This window comes from Serinus canaria, chromosome 1, assembly GCF_022539315.1.
Source record: "Serinus canaria isolate serCan28SL12 chromosome 1, serCan2020, whole genome shotgun sequence".
Classification (NCBI taxonomy): domain Eukaryota; kingdom Metazoa; phylum Chordata; class Aves; order Passeriformes; family Fringillidae; genus Serinus; species Serinus canaria.
Genome location: NC_066313.1, coordinates 30,201,160 through 30,215,281, shown reverse-complemented (window position 1 = coordinate 30,215,281; position 14,122 = coordinate 30,201,160). Strand labels below are relative to the sequence as shown.

General features: G+C 41.1%; 1 protein-coding gene across 3 annotated transcripts in view; it reads left to right on the top strand.

Annotated features, from left to right (window-relative positions):
* Window positions 1-14,122, top strand: part of TENM4 (teneurin transmembrane protein 4) — a 593,501-nt gene that overhangs the window by 477,324 nt on the left and 102,055 nt on the right. For all 3 annotated transcript variants that reach the window (XM_050973321.1, XM_050973325.1, XM_050973318.1), the window contains one exon: window positions 8,983-9,129. In XM_050973321.1, the coding sequence (XP_050829278.1) occupies window positions 8,983-9,129 (147 nt within the window). The remainder of the gene's footprint in view (window positions 1-8,982; window positions 9,130-14,122) is intronic.

Here is a 14,122-nt window from a genome sequence, read left to right as displayed (position 1 = left end):
CTCAGGCTGTCAAACAAGGGGGCTTTCACACTGAAAAATGGTCACAGGAGCTCCTCCCTAGCAGTTTGAAAGTGGCTTCCAGGAGTAGGGCGTTGACATCGAGCTGAGTGTGATGGTGCCTTTCAGTGCAGAGGACACCTTAGAAAAGTAGCTTTTCTTCTAAACTCCTGCATAATTTCTCAGCATGTCCTGCATGCCCACAGGGTTTCCAAAGGAGTGTCAGTAGGGAATAAGAAGATATTTTAATGGCAGAAGTACAGCCTGTATGGGTTTAGAAAAGAAAGATTCCTGCTGCTCCTGTAGGAAGCCCCATTATTATTCAAATTACAAGAAAAACATTGATACATAACTGACACGTGGTTGGCATTGGCAGCTGCCTTCACTGCCATCAGCTGCACATGACTGCCTGAGCTAACAGGTTGTGCGGCTGTGGATGTCAAAATCCAAGAGATACATTCCTAGGCTTCAGCCACCATCCAAGCAGATGGTGATGCTGTGCTTCCTGCATCGCTCCCCCCACATCAACATGATTAATCCACCTCTTTGCCAGGCCTCATAACTGCCCCGCACTAGTTGAGCTCTCCCAGCCCTCTCCACTTAATTCCTACATAGATCCATTACATTCACAGGATGGAAAAATAGTTCCTGCATGGGCCATGACCTCCCAGGAAGATAGTCTGAGTGAACAAACCTGGAACAAAAGCTTCTTCAAAAAGTACCAGGACACAACTGAGGCTGAGATTGCAGGGAGCAGGCAAGAGAACAAGGGAAATAATGTTTAAGTACCTATTGAAATGGAGAAATGCAAGACTCAGAGCCTCCGTTTTATTAAAAAAGACCAGTGTTAGGACAGAGAGTGCCGCCTGCTGGCATGAACCAGGGCTCTGCGAGGCAGGACGTCTTTGCCACCAGCCTTCTCGACGCCAGAAAATCAGTAAGAAGGTAGTTTTCCAAATGAGTGTTTCATGGGAATTGGGTACATGACTGCTCCCATGATGTCTGTGACTTTCTTTTTTACTTTTTCTTTAGCCCCTTAAAATGAATATATTATTACTTGCCTATCTGGTATAGTTGCCATGAGGTTAATTTAATATTTGTAAAGTAATTGATCTGGGGCTAGAAAATGCTACCTAAATGCAGTATATTACCATTAGAAAGATCCAGGGAATAGCCTGTACCAGTCTGGTATGGTCATGGAACTGTGCCTTTTTGTGTGAAAAACATTAGACAATCAGGTAAGATGGAGGACTTTCAAATGTCGCTGCTTTCCTGATGAAGTGCAAAGCAGCCAGTAAAGTGGAGGGAGATGTGCAAATGAGCAGAGCATTGCAATATCCTGATATACATATATACCCATATACATATGTACCTATATATATAAAACCACATAAATACATATATGGAACTTTCCTGTTTTTCTTCCTGATCTTAATGAGCAAAGATGACTGAATGCCTTAACACAGCTTTCTCAAGCCATTTGACTGAGGAGCACTGTGCTCCACTCTTCTTCCTTTTTTCTCTCCTCATAATCAAGGTTTTTCTTTTCATATCGCAGCGAACTCTCCTTTGCCTTTCTAGCACCTGCACAGTCTCATAGTAAGCCGCAATGCACTTATTCAATCCTACCTTAAATGTCCTGTCTTTTATCTCCCAAGCTCACTATCTGGATAAGGTAGTGAAAGGTATGCTCTTCCTTCCTATTTTTCCTATTGTCTTTGTGTTTCTTTTTAAAAAATGCACCGTGAACATGCTGTGTTGAGGTTGCATCCCTTCCTCATTGTCACCAAAGTGGTCACTAATGTCTGGAAGGATGAACTTTCCAGTCATTTATGTAGGAAATACCTCTGTAAGTGCTGTGACCCTGTGTTAACATCGTATCAGTGTTCCTACCCATTCCCTGGTTCCTGCCCTCCCCTTCAAATCATCTCTCATCCTCATCCTTCCCACTCAGGTGAGGCAAGTCAGGAGAAAACAAGTGTCTGTGAATACAGCAGGAACCCTGCACAGTGATGTGTTTTAATTAAATGTCTATGGTCCATTTTGTAACACAGGTGAGTGCACTTTCTATGTGGAGTCTTCATGTTTTTGATCCACAACTGCCAGCTCTTACATGGGAGCTTTAAGTAATTATATATTGAGGGATTTTTTTCATAATACAAAAATGTTTTGATCCCAAAATCTCTGGTTGCTCAAATCTGCAAAATCTGTGGAAATTAGTGAATGCTACGTTAATGTACACTACAACAAAATCCAACCTTATGCTCCTATTTGTAAGTGTAACACAAGTCTAGGACCCAGGTCTTTCTTCAAAAAAGAAGAAAAGGAATTGAACTGTTGAAGAACAGTGATCACCTGCTGTTTTTTAAAAAAATCAGTTACTTGTTCATCAGAACAATAAACTAAATTGCTTTAGGACTTTTTAATAGAAACAGACAGTTCAACAATGCACTTAGCTTTTGAGAAATATTGAAATAGCATGCATATGGTTAAATACAACAGTCTGACAATAAATATTATTGAGTTGGACTTAAATATTTTTCTACATGGCTGATTTGACACTAACAGCAACTGAGTGTTGACACCATGTTTGCTGGTTAAACAAACCAAAAAATCAGGTTAAACAAATCAATTTTTTTCTGTAGTACTATCCTTCTTTTCAGGTTTTAAGCAATCAAAAATAACAGCTGTGAGAGGCTGAGGATGAAGAGCAGATATGCTCAAGTATTGACCCCACGAGCAGTTAAAATGAAGTCTTTGCTATATAGGGCTTGTGTGGTATGACAAGAAACATGGTTGCCCTACTGACTTCACTTCTCTAGGTGAATTTACAATGCAGTGTTTTTACTTTTTTTAAAGGCAGTTTCAGAAAAAACTGCAAATAGACAAAATGTTTGAGCAGACAAATACTAGTGATGAGGAAATGTCCATAGTTTAAATACCTCCATCTTCAGTGTAGTGCAGCAACTGGCAGCTGTCCTTGGACCTCTCTTTATGGATCAGTTGATTGTACAGTGATAGTTTTCTCTCATTGCTTGGCACAAAAAAACCCCGTGTTTGACTTTATTTAAATTGGGAGGAAAAAGTACATTCTCTTTCTTAGCTCAGGGAAAGAGGGACGTTTATTGTGCCCTTATGAAGTAAACATGGTGGCATCCTCAGTGGAAGATATGGGCCATCACTAGGGAGCTGATCAGAACCTGCTGTTAATGTTCCACATCTCAGTGTTTTGCATTTCAAAACCCCAGGACTCCTCCTTTTCATCTCAATGTGTATTGGAGAAAGCTGCATCAAAAAGTAGCAGATAAGCATTGAGGGCATAGAAGAGATGAAAAAGCAACCTGCAGAGCCTGGCAAGGAACCTTCAGTACTGATTTGCCCATTCAGTGGCACAATTTTTTTATCTAAGTCTTTTGTAGATGCCATTTTTCCTCTAGGTAGCTTTTTGACTCACCTTTATGCCCAATAATAAAGACACATTATATATAATGAGTCTTTCAGTAGGTAGCAGGTTAAGTAACATACTAAGAATAAAAGATCGTCTCTTGCTATGCATGGCTGCTTTTGGAAAGATTAGCAATAGCTGAAACATTAAAAGTACATGGTTTTCTACTTGGCTAACTGCATGGTGTGCATTTTTCAAAACTAAATTACTCATGCCCTTTTGGCTTTCTTAATTATTAACATCTTTCTGGTTAAAATCCCTTCCCAGTAATCCCGTTGTCAAAGGGTGAGCCTGATTTACTGCTGAATCTTTCCTACAGCTTTTCAATAAACCAGTCAGTCAGAGAAGATGTAGAATTGTTCCTAAATTGGAGGGCAACTTTTAATTGCAAACACCAGCATAGTTAAACCAAAAAGCTCTAACTAGACTCAGAGTAGAGTCTCCTAAAGTAAGGCCTAATTAACACTGGTCGTGCTTAAAATGAGAAGAGATGCCTATTATTTTAATAATAATTAAAAGAGATGCTGATTTTAGAGAGAGTTTCTCCATCCAGAATATCATTGAATCTGATGGTGCATCAGTTTAATTAATTTCTATTACTGAATATCAGTTCTTACTCTTCAAAAATAATCACTAACCACATTAACATTGTAGTGATGCATATATAAACAGCTAGTTTGAATTTTAAAGTTGCCAAACAACATTAGAATTCAGGAGTGGCTGCAAGGGCTGCTCCTGAAGTGTGAGAGCAAGTGAGAACCCAAGGTCTGACCAAAGCCAGTTCCCTCATTTGTACAGTTACAAGGGTATGAGCTCTGGTCAGTAACTTCTTAACCTTCCTATTAGAGGATGCATCTGATTAAAGATTTCTGGATTCCAGTCACCACAGAATATTACAGTGGTAGTTTCAGAGTTGAGTTGGTTTTGGGACAAGCTTTCATAGTTTGCAGAGATCAGCTGATGCTTTGCTCCTCATGTTTAGTCTTAGAGAAGCTTCTGCAGGTCTCATAGCATTTGTTGTTCTCTCAAGCTTCAGGCATTTGCATCTTCATGTGTTGCATTCAGCCATGTCCTACTTGTCCCAGAGCTCAGCTGCTGTCTGGGACTTCATAAGAACCTCCATAGGGGCTCTCCAATTGACAGTGAAGGAAAGATAATAAATAGCCTTTTCTTCTAAGTCTTATTTCAAGTGGCACTGAGGTTTGCCTGGACGAAAAATACCAGTAAATTTTGCTTATAGTTAGACTAATTAGAGAAGGCTTTAACTGTACAGATCATTAAGAGCAGATTATTTTACCAACAGTCTTAAAAATTGCAGGATGACTTCTGGTGACAGTCTCTTTTGACTCTGTTGGTCTGTACGTCTCTTTTTCAAAATTAACCCACTTTTTATATTGCTTCCCTGCTCCGTTCTCTCACTTGCATGGCAGACCAAACATCTTTGTGAATGCCTTCCAGAATCTTTCAGCAGCTTAGATGTGCTTAAGTTTGAAACTCGCATAAAGGGTTTCCTCCCCCTTTTCCAAAAAAGCCCTATTCATGTATTTAATTCTCTTAGTCACCCAAGTACAGTTAACACCACAAACAGGAATAATGGATCATTGGTGACTTCTAGCCATGAGAAATCAGAGCTGCAAGATTATGGTGGTGTAAATCTCTGAGGATTAAGCCATCCTGCTGTGGTGACATTCAGAAGCAATTCAGAAACGAGATGATCTCTTTGCTTTATTCCTCAGCATGGGGGAAAGGAGAGGGTAAAGTTTATTTTGTATCGTCTTTTCATCAAGTGCTTTGAAGTGCACTTTTTATGGAATGAGGAATATTGTACCATCCTATCTTTGTAGTGTAAGTGATGGTCACATCTCTGTGCAGTGAACCACTTCAGAAATGGTAGTACTTATAGGTCCATTCTCCTGGATATATTGGCTTATGCATCTCTGTTGTCTTCTAACTTTCTGAAGGCCCAAGTCCTCTAACAGCTGCTGTATATTTTTTTTTCCTATTAATGGTTTACTTTCTCTATGCATCTTTAAAATGTCTGCTCTCCTACCAAACCATGATACTAGAGGGGTTTGGTTTAATCCTCATAGCATTGAAATTTTAATGAACTGTGTAATGTAATGGTAAACACTGGAAAATCTCTATATTCCTATACCTGTGAGGAGCCATTTCTGTCATCAGGAAGCAGTTCTTTCTGGTTCCTTGGAAGAGCTTTATCTATTAAGAGCCGGAGATTACATTCTCCTTAGTGGGAAGGGACAAACTTACTTTCTAGACTTTAAGGGTGCCAAGACAGTGTAGTATAAAATTGCAGGTAGGAGTTACCCTACTTCAGGTATCTACAGATGCTTATCTCTCATCAGAGCACCCTGGATTCCCGTAGTACTCAAGAAGAAGAATAGATATTTTGGGAAGGCATAATCTTAGGAGATACTTGCTCTCCTCTCCTTTTCCTCTGCTTGTCCTCTTTCTGAAATGCTTGGCTTATTTTCTATGAGTCCAGATCAAGATTTCAGAGTAAATCCTGAAAGTCCATTCAAATACTCTCAAGCATGTTTCATATAGACAATGAATTGCACACAAAATTCAAACACATAGGATTTAAAGAGGTCTCCTCTTTAGTTAGAGTCTAGTCTTCTTCTGGCAAGGACACATTGTGTAAAACTTTATATAAATTTACCAAGCTCTATGGAAAAGTAACTGAAGAATCTTCTCCTTAACACTCCCACAGGGAGTCTGCTCCAGAACTTCTTTCCTTTGATCCTTGCAAATGATTTTTTTTCCTAATTTCCAGCCAGAATTTATTCATACTTGGTTGATGTCCATTTGTTCTTGTGCCAGCAATACTCTCTTTACCTTAAATAGCTTTTAAGAAGTTTTCCCTTCTCGATGTTTATGTGTTTCATTAACTTTTGGGAAAAAAAAATCATAGTCTTTTCAGCCACTATTGTCCAAGGAGAGACAACTCAAGCTCTTCCCATTTCCTTAGATGCCAAAGGTACCTCAACCAAACTATATCATCTGTTTTCTGCCACTCCAAATTCCCTTTTTCCTAAGCCTGGGAGAGTAGAGCACATGCAGTTCTGTATGAGGTCTTCATTTTTATAGGTAGATTAGTTTTCCCTTACATTTCCTGGGCACTTCTCAATGAGCCAAGATCATGGTGTCTTCAAGTTCATCCAACTCTTTCTGGTTCTCACTTCACTCCTGTCCAGGTCAATGCTACAGCCCCTTTGTTCTGTCCAGTCTCTGAAACTGTAGGATAGAAGAGAACTTTTTGACAAAGGTTGTAAAGTCCAAGGAGTAAAAACAAGAGGTGTGCTCGGTGGTGATGCACCTGCCAATCTCTAATGGAGCCATCCAGTATACACATAAAGCAAGATTTCTTCAGAGGCTTTTCATCTAGACAAATTAAAGCAATAGCACAGGTTGCCCAGAGAGGCTGTGGATATCCCATCACTTGAAGAGCCAAATTGGATGGGACTTTGAGCTCCCTGGTCTAGTGGAAGGTGTCCCTGGCCATGACAAGGAGATTGGAATTGGATGACCATTAAGGTCCATTCCAACCCATTCTATGATTCTGTGATTTTTAGAGAGGGGGAAAACTCCTATCTTTGCTGTCAGGGTAGTCTCATCCAAACTGGATATATCTACTCCAAAACAGGATTACCTACCTAGCCAAGTAATTTTAGGAGGTTAGTTAATACACTTCTTCCTCTTTCATTCTCAAAACAGCTGAAAAGTAAGTAAAAGGATCAAACATATAAATTAGCTGTAGCATGGAAAAAATCTAATTAAGTGGTTAAAAGTTTGGCACTGTTGTAAGTAACTAAAGGCGAGATATTAAAATGAAGAATTTCAAGCAGCCTTGCCTACAAATAGCTCTTCTGTAGTATATAAATACTAATATGGTGTATAAGTACCAAAATACACAACAGCATGCTGACACATACACACACATTTGCCACATCCCAGAATACACATTTTAAAAGACTGAAATGCTACAAATTTGTTTGTAAAGGAGAAATATATTTAAGATCCTTCTAAAGGACTTTTTCTCACCACCTTAGGTCCATGTAAATCAGTCACTTGTTGAAAAATTATTTGGTTTTTTCTGTTCACTGGGAAAGATTCTGTGAACTTCTAAAGCTTCCTGTGAAACATTTTTTTGTTTTAAATGCATTTTTAAGCCCCATTTCCCCAGTGCAGGACACACTATGACATGGGATGCTCTAGATTGAGTCCCAGCTCCGCCTTGGGGGGACCCTCACACATCATATGGTCAAACAGGTGTCGAGACAGTGCACATCTCTTCACTGACCTTAAGCACAGGATAGATCTGTGTCATTCACACAGGTTCACAAACCTGTCTTGCAAAGCTGATGACCTTTAAAACTCAGATTATGTGGCAGGATAGCACTACACACATATAAATAGAGAAAGCTTTAAAACAGGGCTTAGGAAAACTGAATTGTTTCCCTGGTGTAGTCAGTCCTGCTGAGTGACCTTCACAGTCACTTCAGTCCCTTGCACTTCAGTTTCCTAAGCTGTTAAGTGTCTCTTACATTTCTGACAGCTTGGTGGTAAAGATTTTTGAGCTCAACAGGTAAAAAGCCCCCAGAAGGGTTTAAGCTAAGCAGCCTCCCTCACACCAGTGCTTACTGTGGAAATTACTCTGCTTTTTTCCTGAAGGGGTGAGGGAGAAGTACAAATATCTCAGCAGGAGGTCATCAGATGAGAAAACCAAACCCTAGTGAGCAGACAGGGAGGTTGGTGTTCATCCTCCCTAACTAAATTTTATCACCTATAAAATGCGTGCCTCTGTTCTGGGCTCTCTCTAGTCACTGGGGAGAAGTGGCTGTTTCCAGAGCATGCTTCAGCTCATCACTATGAGCACCAACCCCCCTGAGGAGACTTGTGCCCTGGGACAATCTCTGTCTCTGCTGACTACAGAGAGTTAAAGGTATCTCAGTTTTAGATTAATTTGAACCAGATGAGATTAATCTCTCCCAAAATTACTACAGTAAAGAAACTGTATTAATTTTATATTATAATATTTTCTACCTTTCCCTTTCAGCTGGTTTTGAATGCCTACCAGTTTGAGATCTCAGTATTATTGAAAGCCAGCTGCTTTATCCTGCTGAGTGTTGTGAACTTTAATCCCAAATGTGACTTAGGTAACCCAAAATACTAGTCTTACATAGCAAATGTTCTGAGAGGCTCAGAGAGCAATGTGCTACCTTGCTTTTGCAACCAATGAAGCAGGAGTATCTCAGTGCCCCCCTGAAACTCACCATTTCCTCAGTGCAGTGAGTGTGGTTATACTGTGAGGGCCTCTTGAGAGAGCCAGAAGCAGCTACCCATTGAGTAGTCAGCACCATCCTGACACCAAAGTGGGTTCATTCCAGGTGGGAAGACACCAAGTGGGAGTGGAGAAATCAACTGAAGGCAAAGGGAAAGAGCTGTTTAATGAGGCCCTTTCCAGGCTGTGTTGCTTTGTGTTTCGAGTGCGTTTAAACGTGTGGCTGTTTGCCTTGCAGAGGGATGCCCTGGCTTGTGCAATGGCAATGGCAGATGCACTCTGGACATGAACGGCTGGCACTGCGTCTGCCAGCTGGGCTGGAGAGGAGCAGGCTGTGACACTTCCATGGAGACGGCATGCGGTGATGGGAAAGACAACGATGGAGGTAGGACATGAGCACATGTGAGATGTCAGGCTTCACAGAGCCTATAAACCTCTCACAGTGAGCAGTCATCTGGGCTTGATTCTGCAGGGCAGATTGTTTTTTGACAGCTGGTAGAGAACAGACAGCGAAATCTGCCAGCCTGACTCAGCCAGAGTGGATTGGAATTCAAATTAAATGGGTTTGGATCTGGGGTGCCAGGGCTGAAGAGGGATATTTGTTTGTCTTCAAATCAAATTGTGCACCTGTCCCGTCCCTCCACCCCAGCTGAGTGACTCAGCAGTGACACGATGGGACCACCTCAGACAGTGAACATCCCTGACTTTGCCCTCGCTGCCTGAGGCTTTCATCAAGGCTCTGCAGTTGGTCACTACTGACTTTGGATGGATATTTTTCAGAAACCTAGAGGCTTGGGTGACTGATCCCCATGCCCACAAGCCATCCAATCCCTCTCAAACCATGTTTTATTGATTACTGTTCCATATGTAATGATGTCAGGCATGTGAATAATAGCTCTGTGTAATGCAAACTTAATATTCAGAGTTATCTCATTACAAAGGAAACCATGGTGCAGTGTGAAGGTTTGAATTAGAGAGCAGGAGATGAGATATTAAATTTAAGGCATAAGGGAGACTGCATAATTTGTTTTGTTGTCACTCAGCAAAAGGCTTTGTAAACCACAAGTCTGGGCCAGGACCCAGACCGTGAAGTGGAGACTGCATTTCGCAAGCCTCTGTTTTATCATATTCACAAAAACAGTACAGTTAAAAAAAAAATAATAGCCAAGCCAAGTCTGTGATTATCTGCTTCACAACAACTGCGATTCTGATTGAATATTTAAAATACTTCTGCACATCTGGCATGGCAAATGGACCAAATTAGCCCTTTAGAAAAGATGGAAAAATTGGAGTACCATACAAAGAGTACACATTGTAAAACAAAGATGGCTTTTTTACCTCATATGGAACTGAATATCACTGTACTTGTCTTTTCTATTTACAGCTGCCACAGGGCAGCAATAAAGGTCATCACATCAGATGTGCAAAAATATGGTAAATAGACTGAAGGTTAGTCCCAGTTCCCATGGAAAAAAAATAACCAGCAAAAGCCTGTGAAGTTTTTAGTAAGAGAGATAGAAGGAGTAATCCAGCCTAACATACGATGTAAATCCCAACTGTATGATATCACAAAGTGCATGACCAGACTCTGAGCATCTCTTTATATCTCCTGATTCAAGGGTTAACCTTTTACCTAGCTTACCCTCACGTTGAAATGAGCTGCCTTGCAAGCCTGCAGGACAGCAGATGTAGACAGGAGAGACAAAAGGCATTGACAGATTTACAAGTTAGTGCACATCAGCTACTAACTGGCATTTGGTGAACCTGTGTGGAGCAGTGTTGTGCACACCGAGAACAGAGTAACTGATAGGTTGTAACTTACTGCCTTGTGACAGCTTGTTCATGTGTCAGAGCCCACAAATGAGTGTTGACTTTACTCTTGGTACTCTCAAAAAAAAATGTACATGGTGTGCATTACAGATTACAGATAATCTGTCATACACTGTGCCTTTGATTTGTCTGTGTAACTGCTAAGGGCTCTCCTCAATGAGCTCTGTGCTTTCTCCACCATTTGGGATCCTGTCACATACACTGGAGTGATGCATGCTCAGCGCTGAAGAAAGATGGTTTATTTTGGTTCACTGGAAAGGATCCAAACATGGAATTTGGTCGTGAATGGAGGCAATGGAGGTAAAAGTCCTTCCATAAAGCTTTAGAAGTCAAACAACTGACCTAGTCAAAATGGATATTATGAGTGGTGAGAAAGAGGTTAGTGGGGCTGTTCACAGTACCAGGGGGTTCACTCTGCCTGAGCTCATACCTGGTTCCTATACTGTGGTGTCAAGTGTCTGCTAATCAAAATCTCTGCAGCCGGAAATTCTTCAGGATAATGGGAGCTGAAGTCAGAAACTTTTTCATCAGCTCCCAGCTTAATCATACCCTGAGGGAGACGGGTGCTAAATTACAGGGTGTGTTTGGCTCTTAAATCTGGAGGCTGTTCAGATAAACAATAACAAGCAGAGCAGGAGTCACTCAGAAAGAAACTTGATGAAATGTAATCTTTGTTCAAGCTAGTAAAAAGTTGTTTCTGCGCTCACTTCCCTCTCCACAAAGTGTCATTTGTCAAAGCTAGCACTTAGGTTTCACACCCAGGTCCACTTTGTTTACACTTCTAAACACCAAGCCCATCAACTTGAAAGAAGCTGTAGTGAGTAACTGAGAGAAGGTGATCATCCAGTATCTGTTAAGGAAAAACAGTGCAATGACAGAGCTGTAACAACCTGGGTAAAAGGCCAAGATTTTGTACATTTGACCTAAGAGGCCACCTGCATTACAACAAACAGGAGGTGTTTCTTTAAAACATGATGAGAAAAGTGGTTCTTGCCTCACTTCAGCAGAAAATAACCTCTCAAATTCATGGCTGTAAACACTCACTACCTAAGAGTAGATGTGACAGGTAGTCACCTACATGTCTCACCCCACACTGAGTGCTCTGTCATGTACTTTAAGAATAAGTTTGAAAGTTTAAAAAATCAAGGAAATTATCTTCTGTGGCAATTCTAAAAGTGGAATTAATGGCATTTGATAATACCTTGAGAAGAGGCTGGTATTCCATAGGCTAAATATGGGCTCTGATGTTGGTAGACTCCTCTTGTTAGGAACATAGTATACAGGAAAAACTGAGGGAAAGAGAGGATATTCTTAACTGATGTCATGAATGTGCTGTTGAACAGCAAAACTGTGTTACCTGTCCTTGTTCTGGAGAAATCATCTAACTGTTGAGAGCCAGAGTTGTCCAGTTCTCCATTTCAATGAGTTTGCATGAAGACAAGATCACACTGAGGTGCAATCATGAGAGGACTACGTATGTTAAATTAAGTTACTCATTTGATCTCAAAGTTCAACACAGTTACTTTACTTGAGGGCCTTTGTTGTTGTTTGGGGCTTCTCCAGAGCAGTCTTCCAGGTAGGGTAAAGTCTTCCAGGTAGGGTAAAGCTTGCTGGTTCTCCAGGAACTGGAACCAACCCATCCTTCATTTCCTGCTTTAAACAATTCCAGTTCCTGAGCAGCTGCTGAACTCTGTCAAACATTAATCTACTTTACTTGTGGAAGGCAACAGTCTTTCTCATATGAAAAATATGTCTGAAATGACAGTGTTCACAATATTATCTAAACCTTCCTGTTCATTAGCAGTTTCTGTTCAGTAGTCTGCTGTTCTCCACTGCCTCTTCCCAACAGAAATACTTCCAAAGGCTAGTGTTAGTGGTTAAGGGATTAGATAGGTAGATAGCTAAATAGATAGATACCCTTCCTAGTCAAAAAGGCTGGCCTGCCATAACATATATTGCACACTATTACATAAAAGTATAGAAACTTCATTTTTTCTTAGTTGTCATCTGGTCAACAATCTTCCTTTGGGACTGAGAAAAATAAAACATCCTGTTTTCTTTTTCTGCACAAATTATATTAGCAAAGCTCCTTCCCCTCAGTTTATGTCTCATTTAGCCTGGGACAAACAGAGAGTTCCAGTGTACCCATGGCCCCATTTTGCCTTTGCAAGTTCAGTCTGTGCTCCACCAGATGCTTCCCAAAAGCTAGCGGGTGGAGCAGTTTGTATGCTTTCCTTGACTTATCATCCTGGACCAGAGCAACTGAAGGTTGCCTTAATCTCCCAACCCTGGAGCAGTGAGCTGGTGACTTCAGGGAGAGTGTAATTCAGGAATGGTTTCTCTGAGACAAATCAGTGCTATTTGTTTAACTGTACCTCAGCCCATTGGCAGCTCCACAGTTCCTTGCCCCATTCAAGGATCAGGTAGTGCTTGTGGTAAGCTGGAGACTTACATAATGCTTTGGAACAACAGCATTTCAAATCTTTGGCAAGAGAAACTTTGGCACAGCACTCTGGCCTTCTTAACACCCATGTGTTCACCATCTGTCCACCACATGCCATAAATTGTTAGAGAGCTGGCAGAAGTCTGCACTGATCTTTGCAGTGCATAGGGTTACACCTGAAGTTAGTCTCAGAGTTTCAAAGGGAGCAGTAAAGAATCCAGGAGAACCCCAGAATGCAAACCTTTGTCTTAGCAAATGCTAGAGCTACAGACAAAGTGGTGGGGTGCTTTCTGATACTTCTTTTTTTTTATTTTTGCCCTCGTGCCTTGGGCTTTAATAGCATGAGAAGATTGTCTCCTGGGCATGGTGTGTGAGCTATCTGCTTCCTCAAAACCATAAAAAATTATGCAATAATGTGCCGGCTACATTTGTGGAGGGAAATACTGAGATCTGAATGCACCTGGGAAAACAGCCATCATAAATTATCATTTATCATCACAGATAGATCCAGTCTAACAACAGGGTCATCTTGGAGGAACCACAAAGCACTGCTAAAAGGATGAGAAAGTCTGCTGTACTTGAAAGATTGGGTAGCTGGTATAATTTGTTAGAAATCACCCAGTTTCTCTTCCTCTGTTTCATGGTGACTGTTAATTGACTTCTCCTCAGATAAAATGACCAGTTCACATTTTCAGGTTTCAGCTCCTTGATGATTTTGTGTTGGATGGTAACACATGGGTGTCTCCTGCGAATGCTTGTTGGCAGCAAGGCTGGCAGGAGGGCAGTGCTAACCCAGGGCATTCCAGCATCCTGGAGCACGTGTTGATCTTGCCATTGGAGAGGATGATGTGTTGTGAACTGGGGAGGTCTAGCAGTCTTGTCTTGTCTTGACACCTTGGGAGAGCTCCTGGTACTTTGAAGGAGTCCTTAATGAAATGGCTTTCATTAATAGATTCAGAAAGAAGCTGTAAAAATGCTCCCTGTGTTGAATGAAATTTTCCATTGTCTGCTGAAATGAGAGAGCTAAGTTGTGGGAAGGACGCACTGCTGGTACACAAAATGTAACAGAAGATGACATGAACCAGCTTCAGAAAAAAAACAGATT